This window comes from Triturus cristatus, chromosome 1_2 (genome assembly GCF_964204655.1).
Source record: "Triturus cristatus chromosome 1_2, aTriCri1.1, whole genome shotgun sequence".
Classification (NCBI taxonomy): domain Eukaryota; kingdom Metazoa; phylum Chordata; class Amphibia; order Caudata; family Salamandridae; genus Triturus; species Triturus cristatus.
This window is the reverse complement of record NC_140580.1, coordinates 552227999-552246062: the sequence shown is the minus strand read 5'-3', so window position 1 is coordinate 552246062 and position 18064 is coordinate 552227999. Positions and strand designations below refer to the sequence as shown.

The 18064-nt window shown below is 42.3% G+C and overlaps 1 protein-coding gene across 14 annotated transcripts in view; it reads right to left on the bottom strand.

The window, feature by feature from the left end:
* LDB1 (LIM domain binding 1) overlaps positions 1-18064 on the bottom strand; it is a 390551-nt gene that overhangs the window by 26297 nt on the left and 346190 nt on the right. For 7 of the 14 annotated variants that reach the window (XM_085606437.1, XM_085606422.1, XM_085606425.1 and 4 more), the window contains 2 exons: positions 5172-5309; positions 959-1042 (listed from right to left, as the gene is read on the bottom strand). In XM_085606437.1, coding sequence (XP_085462563.1) covers positions 959-1042; positions 5172-5309 — 222 coding nt within the window. The remainder of the gene's footprint in view (positions 1-958; positions 1043-5171; positions 5310-18064) is intronic. The other 7 variants (XM_085606423.1, XM_085606424.1, XM_085606427.1 and 4 more) reach the window with 1 other exon arrangement.

Below are 18064 nucleotides of genomic sequence, written 5' to 3'. Positions count from 1 at the left end.
TTAGCAAATTCCTTTTTTCATTTCATTTTCATTTCACTGGATCTGGGAGAAGAAAATTAAAGAAAATGCATTCATTACAGGCAAGAAGAAAACCAGTGGGGTTGGCCCGTTTATGTCAATAACAATGTGCCCATCTGAAAGATGAATTTCTGTGGGCCGTACACATGACGCACCTAATTGATACCAGCAAGCAAAGGTCTTGGAATATTTATGCAGCTCAGTGTACTTAAAAAAAAAAAAAAATTAAAAAAAAAAAAAATCGCTTTAATTGATGAATAAATGACAGATGGTTCAGAGATGTGGTAATTTTGTAGTTGAGTTACCACTTAATAAGCAAGGGACCAGGCCTTTCCTACTTGGCCAAACCAGGTGATGGCGGAAATATGTAATTTATGTTTTTTTTGCCAGAGTTTCCATAACTGTCACAACTAGAACCTCTTTGAAACCGATCACACCCATAATTATGAGCCATAAAAAGTCACTCACCTTGACATTTACGTGTATACTGCTCAACGTTTAGTTGGGTCAGTTTGCAAGTTTGGAACTGTTGGACCTGATGCCATCACATGCTCAGCATAAAGGGCAAGCAACTTGAGCACTACACTGGGTTAATTTACATTATTGTTAATTACCTTCAATTAGCTGCAGTTTCTTTCATTCAATAATACTAATTTAATTACTATAATCATCTTAGATAGAAACCAAGTACCAGTAACAATTTTGCCAGACAAGTGATTATTAGCATGACTCCTATACTGCAGACCAAGATTTAATCGGAGTGTCATGCTTGGAATCTGTGTAAAATGATGCAACATACCTTCACTATGCCTCTTCCACAGTACTCATAGGCAAGTCAAAGAAGTCAGCATAACTTGCTAAATGAGATTTCCATAGAACTGATTAAGGTGTATGCTCACTGGCCCAAGAGACGCTCTAGTTAATGTGAGATACCACTTACCCGGAGGTAGTTAAGCGTGGAGTTGGAAAGTCCACACCTTGTGATGTTCTTCGACAACTGATCCAGCATCTGGGGATCCTGGGACTGCAATGGACAAGAACACAATTTAAATATGCATGTACAATATGTGCTCAAAGATTCAGTGACATGCCCTTCTATGCATTTTTCCTTTTTTTGTAACCCCGTAATGGTGTAGTGATCAAGTGTAATGAACAAGAAACTATTTTTAAAAAAAACACCCTGAAGTGGATCGAGTGGTATATACTTGCCTTTATATTACTCAAGCAGATAAAGGGCAAAAATCTGGATCCAAAAGAATATAATCAGTCACAAAGAAATTTAATTTCAACAAAGAAATGACTCCAATTATCTCACCACAGACCAAACAAGAGTCACTTTATATATAAAGTATGTATCTATGCATCTCTCTCTGTATCTCTCTCTCTCTCTCTGCATCTCTCTCTGCATCTCTCTCTGCATCTCTCTCTGTATCTCTCTCTGTATCTGTATCTCTCTCTCTCTGTATCTCCATCTCTGTATCTCTCTGTATCTGTATCTCTCTCTCTCTGTATCTCTCTGTATCTCTCTCTCTGTATCTCTCTGTATCTCTCTCTCTGTATCTCTCTCTCTGTATCTCTCTCTCTGTATCTCTCTGTATCTCTCTGTATCTCTCTGTATCTCTCTGTATCTCTCTCTCTGTATCTCTCTCTCTGTATCTCTCTCTCTGTATCTCTCTCTCTCTCTCTGTATCTCTCTGTATCTCTCTGTATCTCTCTGTATCTCTCTCTGTATCTCTCTCTCTGTATCTCTCTCTCTGTATCTCTCTCTCTGTATCTCTCTCTCTGTATCTCTCTCTCTGTATCTCTCTGTATCTCTCTGTATCTCTCTCTCTGTATCTCTCTCTCTGTATCTCTCTCTCTGTATCTCTCTCTCTGTATCTCTCTCTCTGTATCTCTCTGTATCTCTCTGTATCTCTCTGTATCTCTCTGTATCTCTCTGCATCTCTATCTCTGTATCTCTCTGTATCTCTCTGCATCTCTCTCTCTGTATCTCTCTGCATCTCTCTGCATCTCTCTGCATCTCTCTGCATCTCTCTGCATCTCTCTGCATCTCTCTGCATCTCTCTGCATCTCTCTGCATCTCTCTGCATCTCTCTGCATCTCTCTGCATCTCTCTGCATCTCTCTGCATCTCTCTGCATCTCTCTGCATCTCTCTGCATCTCTCTGCATCTCTCTGCATCGCTCTGCATCGCTCTGCATCTCTCTGCATCTCTCTGCATCTCTCTGCATCTCTCTGCATCTCTCTGCATCTCTCTGCATCTCTCTGCATCTCTCTGCATCTCTCTGCATCTCTCTGCATCTCTCTGCATCTCTCTGCATCTCTCTGCATCTCTCTGCATCTCTCGCTCTGTATCTCTCGCTCTGTATCTCTCGCTCTGTATCTCTCGCTCTGTATCTCTCGCTCTGTATCTCTCGCTCTGTATCTCTCGCTCTGTATCTCTCGCTCTGTATCTCTCGCTCTGTATCTCTCGCTCTGTATCTCTCGCTCTGTATCTCTCGCTCTGTATCTCTCGCTCTGTATCTCTCGCTCTGTATCTCTCGCTCTGTATCTCTCGCTCTGTATCTCTCGCTCTGTATCTCTCGCTCTGTATCTCTCGCTCTGTATCTCTCGCTCTGTATCTCTCGCTCTGTATCTCTCGCTCTGTATCTCTCGCTCTGTATCTCTCGCTCTGTATCTCTCGCTCTGTATCTCTCGCTCTGTATCTCTCGCTCTGTATCTCTCGCTCTGTATCTCTCGCTCTGTATCTCTCGCTCTGTATCTCTCGCTCTGTATCTCTCGCTCTGTATCTCTCGCTCTGTATCTCTCGCTCTGTATCTCTCGCTCTGTATCTCTCGCTCTGTATCTCTCGCTCTGTATCTCTCGCTCTGTATCTCTCGCTCTGTATCTCTCGCTCTGCATCTCTCGCTCTGCATCTCTCGCTCTGCATCTCTCGCTCTGCATCTCTCGCTCTGCATCTCTCGCTCTGCATCTCTCGCTCTGCATCTCTCGCTCTGCATCTCTCGCTCTGTATCTCTCTAACTGTATCTCTCTGTATCTCTCTGTATCTCTCTGTATCTCTCTGTATCTCTCTGTATCTCTCTGTATCTCTCTGTATCTCTCTCTCTCTCTGTATCTCTCTCTCTCTCTCTGTATCTCTCTCTCTCTCTGTATCTCTCTCTCTCTCTCTCTCTCTGTATCTCTCTCTCTCAGAACAATCTCTCTCAAGAGAAGCATGTCACAATATTCAGCCAAGACAATAAAACCAGATATAGTCAGACATCATAGCAGGGATGAAACTAGGAGCATTTCAGATCAGACTTCATTAACTTGGGACGATCACTGAACTGAATCACGAACACCCCAATCAAGAACAGTCAAGATCCCTGGGATTAACCTGCAACCACTTGCAATACAAAGCAAAAGACTCACAACAGGACCCTACTTGTAATCCGCTACTACCCAGTTAGCAACAAGATTGCCATGGAAGTGCACCCCATTCGGTAATAAGATGAATCACTGAGATATATGCCACTCTGCATTTTGACAACCACCCATATTCAAAACAAGGTAAGAAGCAAATTAAACGCTGAAATGAAATGTGCCATGCAAAAGCATGTGGCGTCTAACCAGCTAGTACATCTACAGCTCTGATGCAATAAAACCATCATACTAGGGTAACACACAACAAAATCAAGGTGGTTTCACCTGTGCCTCTGACAATGTGGTCTAATAACCATCTGTATAAAATGTTCACAGGAGGCGATTATGCTTTAGAAATGAGGGAATTAAACGTCACTGGCAGAGTAACAAGATACCAGATAATCGCGGCTCTAAGGGAGGGCATTTTGGGGAACCAACCACATTTTCCGAAATCTAAAAATTGAAATACTCAAAAAGAACTTCATAACAGAAAGAAAAATTACAACTTCTGAACATAAATGTATGAAATAGATCCATACACTGAGAGTTGGTCTTAACAGGTACTGCAGCTTTAGGACAAACTCGACTGAAACTTTCACTCTTCCCCTCCAAACGCACATGTTGCAAAAAACTTGACCCAAAACCCCACACTCCTCTCTGAGCCACTCGTCTGACATTCGAGTCACGCCTCCAGATCCTTAAATTTACAGATGCATTGATCCATCAGTAACTAGATCCACCCAAGCCCATCCCACCTTCCAGAAGTACCAACTTAAAATGCAACTCTGCACTTTGACATATGTACAACATGCCAGTATGTATACACATGTGCAGAGTGGAATATTCTATATATTAAGATTGTTGAGTATTGGGAGGGTCCAGGTTCATGAGGTGCAAAGTTTTGAGTGGGTAATATTGGCTCTAGCTTCTCTAAAAATGGCACTACATAGCAAATTACTCAACAAGGATCTGCATGTATGGTTAATTCCATGCTGCTTGGACATGTATAGCAGTGACAAACAAAATTGGATCAGAACTTGGACACAAGGGATAAAAAGTGAAACAAAAACACACACCGCTAAACATCAGGTCTATTCGGAGAGCTATTTACCTCTGAAAGTCATTGTAACATGCAACGTGGGACACTCACATCAGTTATACTGTACTGTGAAAATACAAGACATCTTAAACTTTCACACAATAGTAGTAAAAGTATGTTTAATTGTAAACTCGCTATAGGTATCGTTCTATTGGGTCACCTTTAGATTCACAGGAGCAGCATAAATCCATATATCTATACTCATACATACATCTTGTGTTAAAAAATTATGGCAACAGGAGATATACAAGTGCATTATTTCAGCTCAATTAATTACCAGCGACTTAACTATTGTGTATTACACATTAGATGAATATAATCCAAACTTCTCAAATGTACAGGGCATAATTTACAAATGCATTCAAATTATTTCCGAATTTAGCTAAAAGGAATTCACAAATCCTAGCTAAACAACCACTTCTATAGATAGTATGCACATCTATGTACATGAAGGGGCGGTAAAAACACACAACTACCCTGTAACTATGTTCTACCTACTGCATGTGTCCTTTTCCCTCCCAAGGCTTCATCTCTTCTAACAATCCTCCACGGATTTAACCTTCCGTGGAGGGGGCGAGGAGGTTGACTGAGGAGGCATAGAGCCCAGCCACAAAGAATTGCACTCTCAGAAAAAGAAGAGGAAGATAGGCTACCTCCAGAACACTCACATGCATAGCAAGGATGCTACGTGGGATGAGCTCTCGATGCTGCCGGATACTGAAGTGCCATGTTTTTATCCTCATCATGTCATCAAACATGAACTCCAGGTACAGACGGCCTTCCACACACACCTGCAAAGTCCACAAATCCCAATGAAAGAAGAGCATTAGAGAAAAGAACAACTGTGTTGCCTCAAACGGTTTTGCTATAGTAAACACCATTAAATGGCTGGGCATTGCTTAAAATCTAACATGTTATGCATCTGAAAACCACGTTGTTTATGAATGCGGTATATGTTTTATTGTATAAATGGCATACTTACCCGTTATAATTTTGAACTTTTTCTTGATTCACATGCTGTGCTTTATCCCACCATATAGTGGTAGGGATTGGAATAGCTTTGCAATTACTAGAAATTAAACTTTTGTGTGTTGATAGTGTGACTACATGACATTTACCTAAACCGGTCACTGGAGACGCCATACTGCCAACGGTTAGCCGTTTCGCTGAGCACATTTATGTACCGAGGATTCTATAGCCTTATCTATATAGTCCATATACGTCCAGAATTAGATACTCAATTATAGCTACTTGGTAATGAGCACAAACACAAATTATTTGTGAAAAATGATTGCCACAAATTACCATGCATTCCTTTTCCAGCCCTCTGCCATTTCAGCTCTATCACAGGTAAGACATGATGCAATGGTGCGATTTACATAACAGTCAACTTTTATTAGAATCCATAGATGGAAAAATTGACAAGCGATGCAGGACTTGAAGGAGGCTATTTTCAGTGCTATAACCCTTATCCAGAAAAATAAAAGGAGAAATTATGGATAATCCTATTAACAAGCAGGCCATAAGCACCTCAACAGGACTCCAAGTGCAGCACTCACTTGCGCACTCAAGTTGTTCAGGGGTTTCATGCAGATGTACGGAGGAATACAAATACGGCAATGGGTGGAATGCTGGAATTACTCTCCAGGCCGCATCCCAGGTCATCGTTATTTTTCCCACCATGCCACCTAAAACAGGAACAGGCCACATGTAAATCCGCTTTGGTCATGCTTCAACAGTAGCAGTCCAGCCAGAATTGCCAAGGCTAGGGACCTTCTGAACCAGAACGCAGGCTACCCTAAAAAGATTTTGGCCTGTTTGGGCCTCATCAGTAGGGTGGTTCAGATGCATTCAAGTATTCTAGCTATCACTTTGCTGTAGTTGATGCCTCAAGTGAGTGCGATGAGTATGCACAGAAGTAGGTCCAGTGCTCACTGTGCCATAGGAATCAAGCTGCACCCCTACTGAATAGGCCCAAACCAATCTACGGTTGCTAGCATTTCCTTCTGAAAGGGGCAGTTCAAGAGACTGCATCCATGATGACCCAAGTCAGTACTGTTTTGCATACGGCAAGCCTCGATCTAGAGTGGCATGTTGGGTGAAACACAATGAAGTGAAATGCGGCCCATGATCTCCAGTGGCTGAGAGTAATTCAAGCATTCCATCTATCGCCTTTTGTCGTTGGGTGTAGCTCCTTTACGTTCAGACACAACCCAGCCTCTAATACACCAATCATAGCAAGCTTCCTATGCTCAGAGATCCAGGTATGGAACTGGAAAGTAACTTCTTCCTTAACTGCAAGAAGGCTCCGTGGACGGTCCGGATTTTTACTGAAGATTTTATAAAATAAGATCTTCTGCAGGACAACCAGAGAGTCCTATATGCATCAGATCACAAGAAGCATCCTACTGCCATATGGCAAGAACCCATCTGAAATAAGGCTTCCAATAATGATGCCTTTATGCAAAGGCTGGATGAACAATGGAAGCAGAATTCAGAGCGTATGCTGAAAATTATACTTTTACATGTCTGCTGTTACATGTCTGAAGTAATTGACCACGCAGTAGGTAAGATGAATGTTCTTTAGTTGTAAGTCAAGAACCAGTATACCTTCAGCTTGCCAGTCAAAAGCTCAAATCAATAGAAGCACTGCCTGCCAACATTCCAAGGCAGCCTTCACTCGAGAGTTCCAAGATGGAGCCACTAGGTAAAGTAGGGAGGGGGGAGGGGAATGTACCACCGGGGTAAGTTATAACAATGTCACACTTAACAGAGTTTAGAAGAAAGACACCGCTTTGAGAACCCACATTTATATGAACCTTCGTAGCCTCTAGATTAGCACAATCCCTACTTGAGAGTTGATTGCTGGGTATAATGTGATCAAAAGACATGTGGAGTTAGTTAGAAACAAGAAGCTTTTCATACTGGCCTGGCTTCTCTTCCACTTGCACACACTACATTCTAGAGGCTTGCAATCCAGCATCTTAAAAATGTGATAAAGTACTCGTCCCCAATTGACAAAGCTGAACAGGCATGTAAAAAGGAGTGTCTTGATATCTAAATAAAAGAATCTTTTACACCTAATAAAAACAAACTTTTGGGGTTAAGAAAAAGCGGACTATTACTTTTCTTTTTAGATGGCAGCCTAAAACACCACCAAGCAATAAGGTCTGTGGTTAATGTGCCTACCACAGGCTCCTGATATTAAAAAATAAATGTTTATGCTATAATTAAAATACTTCTGGGAATCCAGTTTCCAGACACACCATAGCAAGACATTTTCATTCAGAGTTGGTAGGAGCGTCATCATGGGGAAGTCCCATCGTCATCCTCCTTTAAAGGTGAAACAGGAATTAAGAAGAAAGAGTGAAACCTACCTTCAAACTCATGGAAACTGTATGCGTATGGCTGTTCTTCAATGGAATAACAGCAATATACAAGAACTTGGCATAGAAGGAGCTAGAAAATGGCAAGACCAAAAGACCCAGAACCTACATAATTTTGAGAACATGCTTTAATGAAGTACAGCAAAAGAACATTTCTGCCTCTTATTCTGAGAGACACAATAGAGAGGGATGGTGTAATAAGATGAAATAATTGGAAGTAGATGAGGTGTAGCATATGAAGAATGCTTTATTAATCAGATGATAAGTATCAAGGGGGCCCCACCAGGAGCAGCCCACTTGCTGCTCAGCCCGTCCTCAACTGATCCTCACACTCGGGCATTCCAACACTCCATTCCAACCACGCACCAACATTCCACTCTGGCTGAGCAGCAAGACCTGTAATACTAGTCTACTACATCACCTTCCCCCTTTTAATCAGAAACAAAACAATTCTGTAAGTACAGTAACAAAATGAATCAACATAGGGGTAAAATTGCTAACACTGTATCCAAAGGAAAAAGACATGCAATAATTCATAAAAGAAAATACATTGCATTAATTAAGAGCAAAAGACATAGCATGCCTCATCCCCATTAACGGAGCAAATGAAGGATAGAAATAGCAAATGGTAGAAAAGGTAGGAAAGATCAAGCAATTCATAAGAATATAAGGAAAGACTGAAGAAAAAAGTATATTAAGAAAGGTGAAAACTGCACCCTGTTGAACAATAAAATAAGTTCAACATGACAGAAAAAGGGGTAGAATCATGTACCAGAACCAAGAGAAGAAGTGAAAACCACACACTGCCACAAAATTACAGAAGTCGTAGATTCTACACACAGTGGATGGATAAATCCAGTAAAGTAAAGAAATAAGAAGTAAAAACACAGTAGGTGATATCAGCATGTACAAGTGAATATCACAAAGCCAGTAGGCTTTCAAAAATGTATACCAGAAAGTGACCTGTCCACGCAAAAGTGGATATCATCGTACACATGAATAAATGGCAACCCCTTAACTAAACATGCGAAGAAAGCACTATGAGCGATACACAATAATGCAAAATATATATATATATATATATATATATATATATATATATATATATATATATCAGAAAGACTACTTCCAACAGCCTTGAGGATCCTTCAACTGCCAAAGGAAAGAGTACACGAGCCTGGAATTGGTGCTGGTTTCTTTATTTGCCCAGAGCGACGGCCATAACGTTTCTGCTCCGTGGAGCCTTGATCATATGTGGTAAATTCACGTACCGGTGGAAGACCACATAGCCGAAGGCTATTACAGTGTGTACCTTAATAAATGCAAATTCTAATCATGCAGTTAAATTAAATAACGTACAGTAATAATTTATGTGACATTTCCACGTACAAGTGAAATGACACTGGCAATGCATGCGTACCATGAAAATTCTGTTACTGGCTGAATTTAGAAGGCAATCTATACATAAACCTAAACTAATGAAAATTCCCATTAGGAAACTTGTAACAGATTAATTAGCTAAGGGAAAAATTCCACGTTATGAACCAGTGCATACTTCAATAATGAAAATTATTTCTGTGAAGATGAGTAAAATACTATACAGTAATAACGTATGTGACATATCCACGTACAAGTGAAATGACACGGCAATGTATGCATACCATAGAAATTCTGTTACTGGCTGTAGTAGGCTATATATAAACCTAAACTAATGAACATTCCCATCTGGAACTTGTAACAGATAAATTACCTAAGAGGGAACAATTACACGTTATGAACCAACAAACTTTGTTGGCAATGCATACCTCAAATAATGAAAAAATGTGTTAGACTGTAGGTTATTCACTCGCATACCTAATAAAAAGTTTCCTTCTGGAAACATGTAACAGATCAATATCATAAGAAGAAAGCTATACGAAACCCTTGCCCATAAAGACTGCTGTGTCAACGAAATGGAAAAACATATTGCAGCAATTTTAAAATAAATAACTTCTATTCTTTTTTTTTTTTAAATAAAATAAACATGCCACACGAATGAATGAATGAATGGTTGAATTAACTTTTTAGATGGGCCTGAGAGATATGATAATAACAACACCAATACTTGAAAGAATAAAATGTTTCCTTAGAGGATTAGCCGATGACCAGTACATCAATGTAATGATGAATATTAATTCATTACAGAAGTACGAATTGGGCGTTCTTCTGATGGAACGAAACGTTGCTCCAGATGGATAGCGTTGCTTGCAGAAAATAAGCGAGACTGGCCATATCCTGAAATTGGCATTGGGTATCCTAGGTGATTCATGAAATCGCTTCACCTCCATGCTGTGACACAACTAGATCTTGGCATCGAAAAGGCGTAACTCACCAGAGCATTTGAGCAGGCAGGTCTTTGAAAAACTAGAGTACAATGTCCTAGTGCTGCACGGGGAAAAAAAACTTTATTGTCCCCCCAAACGGAAAACAAACGTGGTTGGCAGAAGCAGCACTACTGGGTGAACACTGGAAGAAAGCGTGGCTAAAGTGCAGAGCTCCGGTGGAAACACAATATGGCGGCACGCTTCTTGACGCTGCCCCGGGTAGCTCACGGTGCGTCAGTGCACACAGGCATCCAGGAGCAGCTCTGATCATCATGGAAGCAGAAACGCCTCGCGAGGAGACGCAGGTGAGCTCGAGCGCGCGGAGTATAGCTCGTGCTAAATTTAAACTGAGACGGTGGTTTAACTGCCTTAGGGTGCTCCACTGCGATGCGTAAAAAGCTAAAAATAAAACAACTAAATAAAGTACTCACGGTCAACGCTGGGAAAAGCCAAAAACGACTCCAAAAGTGCCCAAACTGCATACACAGACGAACTGCTCACCCTGGTGCTAAACCACAGCAAACTAAATTAGGCAGCCTCACTCCTCGAATTCATCAACAGCACTTGTACTAGGATGTATGGGGATACAGTTTCAGGCGAATCAAAGTTCCTTTTACTTCCAGTAGATGGCAGCGTCCATCTATTCACTCCTGCAAGTGACAAATTACAAAGCCCTCTGACCTGTCAAAACGTGGAGATCGTTTTCATGACTGCCAGTTCTCAAGTCAGAAATACTTATATCGCGCACATATCACTCTTACGAGTCTCATTGCGCTAGCAGGCTGCTCTGAACAGATAAAAACGGGACCACAAGGCTAGTTTCCAAAAAGCCAGGTCTTAAGCCTCTTACAGAAACAGCTGTGATCTGACATGTTGCGGAGTTCGTAAGGCATTTTATTCCAAGATGCTGGAGCCAGGAATGTAAAAGCGCGCCCCCCCCCCGTCTTGCAGTGTGAATCTTAAGGGGGGTAAGCAGAGCAGAGTCGCTAGAGCGCAATGCCCTAGAAGGTTGGTACCAACGTAGCTTTGGCGACCAGTATTTTGGACCTTTTTCATACATGTGTTTATGTGTTAAACATATGGTTTTAAAAAGAGTTTGTTTTCTCACAGGGAGCCAGTGGATGGTGTTCAGACAGGGTGACGACGGAGATCTGTAAGGGCGGTCAAGGACCAGCCTCGCAGCGGTATTCTGAAGAACTTCGAGTTTATCAGAGTGTTGCCATAATCCATTCTGTTGATTATTAGACCTTGTATTAAGGGTCTGCGAGCCTCGAGGGGAAGCCATTTGAAAACTTTGCGAAGGCTCCGCATAACACCGAAGCAGGTGCCAATAATATGATTCACATGCCCCTTCATGGACAGACAATTGTCCATATAGAATCCTAGGTTCCGGACCAAGTTCTTATGAGGAGGACATGGACCGAGCCTATATGGCCACCAGTCCTGAATCCAGTGGTTGGACGCTTTACCAAAAAGCATGATCTCAGACTTGGTCCCATTTAACTGGAGATGGTTAGATATCATCCATTTATCCACATGGATCAAACAGTCTTTAATACGTTTCTTAGTTACGTTGGGGTCAGGACCGAACGTGACCAGAATCTGTGTATCGTCAGCATAGGATATGACGTCAAAGCCATATGTTCTAATCACTGCAGCTAGAGGGGTCAAGTAAAGATTAAAAAGGGTAGGACTCAAAATAGAGCCCTGGGGGACACCCATCTTTACTGGACGTTCACTAGAGGTGGTATTTCCCATCTGGACAATGGTTTTGCGATCCTTCAAGTAGCTGCCGAACCATTTCAAGGCCTGCCCCCTGACACCAACCTCCCAGAGTCGCCGTTCAAGTATCCGATGGGAGATGGTGTCAAAGGCCGCCGACCGGTCGAGCAGAACGAGGATAGCTGACTGATGTTTATCTAGAACTAGTCTGATATTGTCAGTGACCTCAACCAGAGCAGTCTCAGTGCTGTGTGCCACTCTAAAGCCGGATTGCGAGGGATCTAAAAGTCCATGGCTTTCAAGGTGGCACACCAACTGTTTATTTACCAAAGACTCCAGTATTTTCCCAAAATAGGGTAATAGAAAAATCGGCCTGTAATTCAGAAGTACCTCCCGATCTGCCGAGGGCTTCTTCAAAATTGGTCTGATCCTAGCTGTCTTCCAGCATGATGGAAAATCGGATTCAGCCAGGGATTTATTGAATAGGCTGACCAGCCCCGTTAGGACTGTAGGGGCCATAATAGGAAAAAATTTGGGAGGGAAAGGATCAGCGGGGGAGCCAGATTTTATTTTTGTCATGGCCATGGTGACAGACTTAAAGTCACACTCCTTAAAGTCGGTTAAAAATTTGCACGGATCACGTGAAGAACACAGAGGTTCTTCAATGTACCTGTGGTCTGGGGAAGTGGGAAAGGGTTGTGAATGTTCAGAATTTTTTCCTCAAAATATCCTGATAGGTAATCCGTCCACATTTGGGAGACGGGAACAATAGGTTCATTAGCAGCAGAAGTGAACACTTTAAGGATATGATATAGTTCCCTTGAAGAGATTTCTGCCTTGTTTATCCGATTTACCAAGTGCGTTTTTTTGGCTAGTTTTATTTCGCGCATATAGCCATAGTGCTGTTTTTTTATAATTTTCACGGTCTACAGAGTTTTTTGTTTTCCGCTACAGTTTTTCTGCGGTACAACATAAATTTTTAGTGATTTTTAAATGATCCGTGAACCAAGAAGCGGTTCGATTCTTGGACCTAATATTCTGGAACGGGGCAATTAGATCAAGTGTAGTTAGTATTGCGTTATTTAATTGCACAGCATTGTAATTAACACTAGCTGCGGGGTCTAAGGAATAAGGACAGAAATTCTCTTCGAATAGCGGCGAAGTTACTTTGCGCCAGGGCCTACGGGATACTTGATTGCTATCAACGTTTGGTTTCTTTTTAGGCATAGTTGGAATGGTGAATTATAATAAGAAATGATCAGTCCATAACAGCGGCTCCGGGGTTTCAATGACCATTTCCCGTACATTTGAAAAAAGAAGATCAAGCGTATGGCCTGCGTAATGGGTAGACCCAGCCACCATTTGGGCAAGACCAAGGGAACTCATATTTGAAAGTAATTTGTCTGTGTCCGGATTGAGAAGCAATTCCGCATGATGGTTAAAATCTCCAATAAGGAGAAAGTTGTCAGAAGCTAAGACATGTGGAGCAATAATTTCAAGTAGCTGATCAGAGAAGTCACCTTTTATACCAGGGGGTCGATAGACCAGGGCTCCTCTCCAAGACCCATTTAAGAGACCAATGATTTTAAAGGTGCAAACTTCCATCTGACTACATGATACATTTTCCAGAGCGTTGATTGTTAAAGTGCATTTATAAGCAATTAGTAGGCTGCCCCCCCTTTTCTCTTTTCTGTCAATACGAATAATTTTATATTCGGGCGGAAGGGCCACATGCAGATCTGGACTGGCGTGTTCCTGAAGCCAGGTTTCTGTGATGAAGCATATTTCTGGGTCAGTTTGATCCAGTAAATCTCATATCTCCAAAGAATGTTTGGAGACAGATCGGGCGTTAAAATAGATTGCTTTCAGTGAGGGGAGGGGGGCTTTACGTTTCCCCAGAGACCTAGGACTGACAAATGTGATTGGGTTGATTAAAGCAGGTAAACATCTAATTTCTGGGCATTGGAGGAGATCCTTTTCATATGTGTTGGTGCTATTAGAAGGAGGGGCATTTAGGTCTTTGAGCTGGGCACTCGAATGTTGAATAAGACCCATAGTCTTCTGATCACAAGGAGAGGGTTACCCAAGAATGTCTATAGGACGGAGAGGAGAACGTATCTTGGCGCGACCAAGAAACTAGCAAAGTTTCTGGCCGCTGGCTGCGACCAGGCGCGGATGGGCGCAGACGGGCTTGCCTTTGGCGCGCCGCTGCGCGCGTCCGCGCCCTCGCCCCACTAAAATAGGCAGAGTGTGAGGAAAGACTAGAACGCGACCCAGAACTTCCGTCCAAAACCGGAAGTTGAGCTGACCCCTAGGCGACCCTCCGTGCAATCGGCACACGCCGTGACGGACCGGGGTCAGGGGCAGTATCTTATAAAGGATTTCAACAGCGACAGGTAGGCTAAAACTATTTCTTAAAGACACAGTGTAAATATAGTATTAAAAACCAGTACATTTGGCAAATGGTGGAAAGTGCGCAATAGTGCAGAAGGATGGCATCTGAGGCAAGAGTACAGGCAAAGCAGCAGCTCCTTAGAGCTCCGGTTTTCTTTATCTGTTGAACTCTCCTCAGATAGCTCTCATACCGATCCTGGTTTGACGGAAAAGCGACCGATAAACCCAGGAACTGGCAGGCGCAGGTCCGGTAGCTATAAAGAACCAAAAGGCAGGAACCGGCAAACTGTAGGTGAGGAAGGTAGCGGGAAGAGCCTCGAGTCCTGACACACTTCAGCGGGCGACCGATGGTGGTCACTGGTGGGGCCCCTGGTGTCAGGTCTTTAAGTACGTAGATTACCATTTCAAGATAGGTGCTTTACCTTAGGTAATTTCAGTTTTCTGTTTAACCATCTGTTAAGGCAGCACAGGCAGGTTCTTCCGGATCGACGCCAGAAGTAATAAGATGAAATAATTGGAAGTAGACGAGGTGTAGCATATGAAGAATGCTTTATTAATCAGATGATAAGTATCAAGGGGGGCCCCACCAGGAGCAGCCCACTTGCTGCTCAGCCCGTCCTCAACTGATCCTCACACTCTGGCATTCCAACACTCCATTCTAACCACGCACCAACATTCCACTCTGGCTGAGCAGCAAGACCTGTAATCTAGTCTACTACAGATGGGTAGGGACGAGCTCTAAATCTAAGTGACTGAAACAAACAGACTGGGCTTCTCTTCCTCAAATCTTTGGCCTCTGGGAACCATCATATATATCAATAACACTTTGCGGACCAAGCAGAAGAGAAGCAAAGCTACACACCATATTGGTTATGGGTTAACCAACAAATACCCTGGGTAGGTGCTAAAGATCTGTCCCTGAACCACAGATCTCATGTTTTTGTCCACTAAACTACAGGACAGTATATATTAAGGAATTAGCACGGATTTCATGGCACCCTTTAAGATGAACGTCTACTAAGCATACTCTACCTTGAGAAAAAACTGTATGGAAAGCGTACCCAAGACAAAGATGGGTGGGAGCTACTCAATGTCACAATTCAACAGCACTACTTTTTCAGCATCATGCATCCAGTTCATACCGGGATCAAAACTCTGATGAAGGGATGTGGCGAAGGCAAGATCATTCCTAGAGACGTCCTGGACCTTTGAGTTACTGGACATTGCCCTGCAGTGGTGACCATAAAATAAGGGCTGTAGAGAACATGACTGCACACATTAAGAAGTTTGTTTTGCCTAGGAGTTAGACTTAATCTTGGCAAAGCTGCTTCTGGTGGTATAGGCCAAGGAAAATTTGGAGAGTGCAAAAAGTAATTTCTTACTAGCACTACTTAGAAATAAGCAGCCGCATCCCGTGCAGGTAAGAGCAGGGGGGTGGAATTTCGACAGATGACGACGAGGGGAAATTAAATAAACAATGTTGTCTGTTGAAATACACCCCCCCCCCCCCGCGCGCTGCCCGGCTCCACCGCCTGACCACTTTTACCTGCATGGGCCGCGGCTGGAAATAAGTTTCTGTTTTCTGGTCACCATTAATTAAAGAACCCTTCTCTAAGAATGGGCCAGGTATGAACCTAACTGGAAATAAGGACACAGTGGCATAATCCCAAAAGCAGGGTATCTAAAACGAACAACAAGAGAATCTTATTTTATTTATCCTTGGTTTTTAAAGGACATCAATATGGAATTCAGTGTGCAAAATTCAGGAAAGAGCAAAGTGTCAAACCCAATTCAAAGCACCCATGTGAAGGCTGCATAGCCTATTCCTAATGGCTGACAATTAAGCAGATATAGGCATAGACCTAGAAAATGATATATGTACATCATTAAAACCATTTTAGCAAAGAAATGAGACGATCAAACATACTAAATTTACCAAAATAAAAGAAAAAAAGTTTACATCAGCTCTGGAAATTGGGTCTCCTCGCATGAATTGGATCATAAGTGATGTCAACAAATGGCATGGTCATGGCAATTGTCTGGTGAAAAGACAAAATGTTTCCAGGCTCATTTGGGAAGATGCCTGGAGTGGAATCAGTACTCCAAGTCGCTCAACTCATTGAAGTATGTGACAAAGGCTCTAGCTCAATACCTATTGTCCCTGGCCCTGCTCTGAACGCCCATCTATTTTATGGGTGCAATATATCAAATACCAGCAGGTTCCAGAGTCTGGTAGTCAGTAGGAAAATAATAGATCCAGAGGTCTGAAAGAACAGTGGGCCCCAGGTGGAAATTGAAAGCTGAAAGGTGGCTCTTTTGGAAGCAAATGTGAGAGAGTACTATTGACTTCAATGTTTGTCCCATAAAATCTGTCTCCCTCTACCTTCGCCTGCTACAGAATAGGTCAGTGGGCCTCTGATTTTCTAGAGCCATTTTACTGAATGGCGTGGCTTGCTTTGATTATCGAATGCTACCATAAACCATCTCCTTCTGTGAAAAGACTGAACGCCCTCTGATCAATAAGAGGCAGCTATCCGCGTATCTTTAACAGGAAAATGACATGTGACAAAGATTTTCTGTCAAGTGGAATGGTAACCTTGGAGAATCCATGGGAGGGTGTGTTTACACTCTCAAAGTAAGATGGAATTGCTAATGTATCTGACATTAAGATATCAGTACCTTACAGCAAGTGAGAGCTTCCGTTAAAGTTCCTTTTTCAGAGCGGCCCACACCGAGGTCTCCATAATGAGAATCGAAATGCATGTGATGGAGGCACACTCTACCCTACTTTACTGCTTGAAAACAAGTCTCTCTCTAGCACCTAAAATGGATATTTGTGGAGTTTAGCAAATGATACAAATGGAAAGCATTACTTAGCCCATAACCATCTGTTCATAGCTAATAAATATATTTCTACCAATGGACCTGGAACAATTTTGCAAGCCACTGGATAATTAGTACAACTCCTTAACTGCAGGACAAACTTTAAACCAGAGGATTATCTTGCTGGGATTCTGTGTGTTAGATGATGCACCTACATACTTTAACAATTTTGCCAATATGAGCTCTTGATAGGTCACACCACTGTAAGATACCCTGCTTGTACAATACCCATATGCAACTCAAAGATGCCATTAACACTTGCTAAATGAGACTTCTAGAGAACTAATTAAAGTGCATGCTCATTGGTCCAAATCCTCTGCATACTCTTGTAATCTAGTGTTAGGCCCGGATGTTTGCAACTTATTTTCCTTCAAAGAAGTTTGAGTCATAAGACCTGCCGTAACTTCTCTCTTTTTCCAGAATACCTCAAACAGTCCACCTCCGATTGTTTTCCAGTCAGTGGTCGAGTAGTGTAAGTGAAGTGTAGTGTCGAAGACAGCGTGCTGTGCATAGTAAAGTAAGAAATAGTAGAAGATATAGGAAACATATGGGATCATAGCACTACACTCTACGAATAGATGGTTGCAAGGTAACATTTTCCGTTCCTAGCATGTGTGGCTGTAGATGCTCTGCACATACTATAAAGCAGTCCCTCCTCAAAGCGGTGGCTAGGTAGCAAGTAATGCAGATGTTTGGAAAAGTGTTCTTGATACCGCCTGCATTACTAGACCTTGTTGATGTGATAATACGTCTACAAAGCAGTGCTTGGAAAAAAGTGTGTGGTAATGGCCAAGTAGC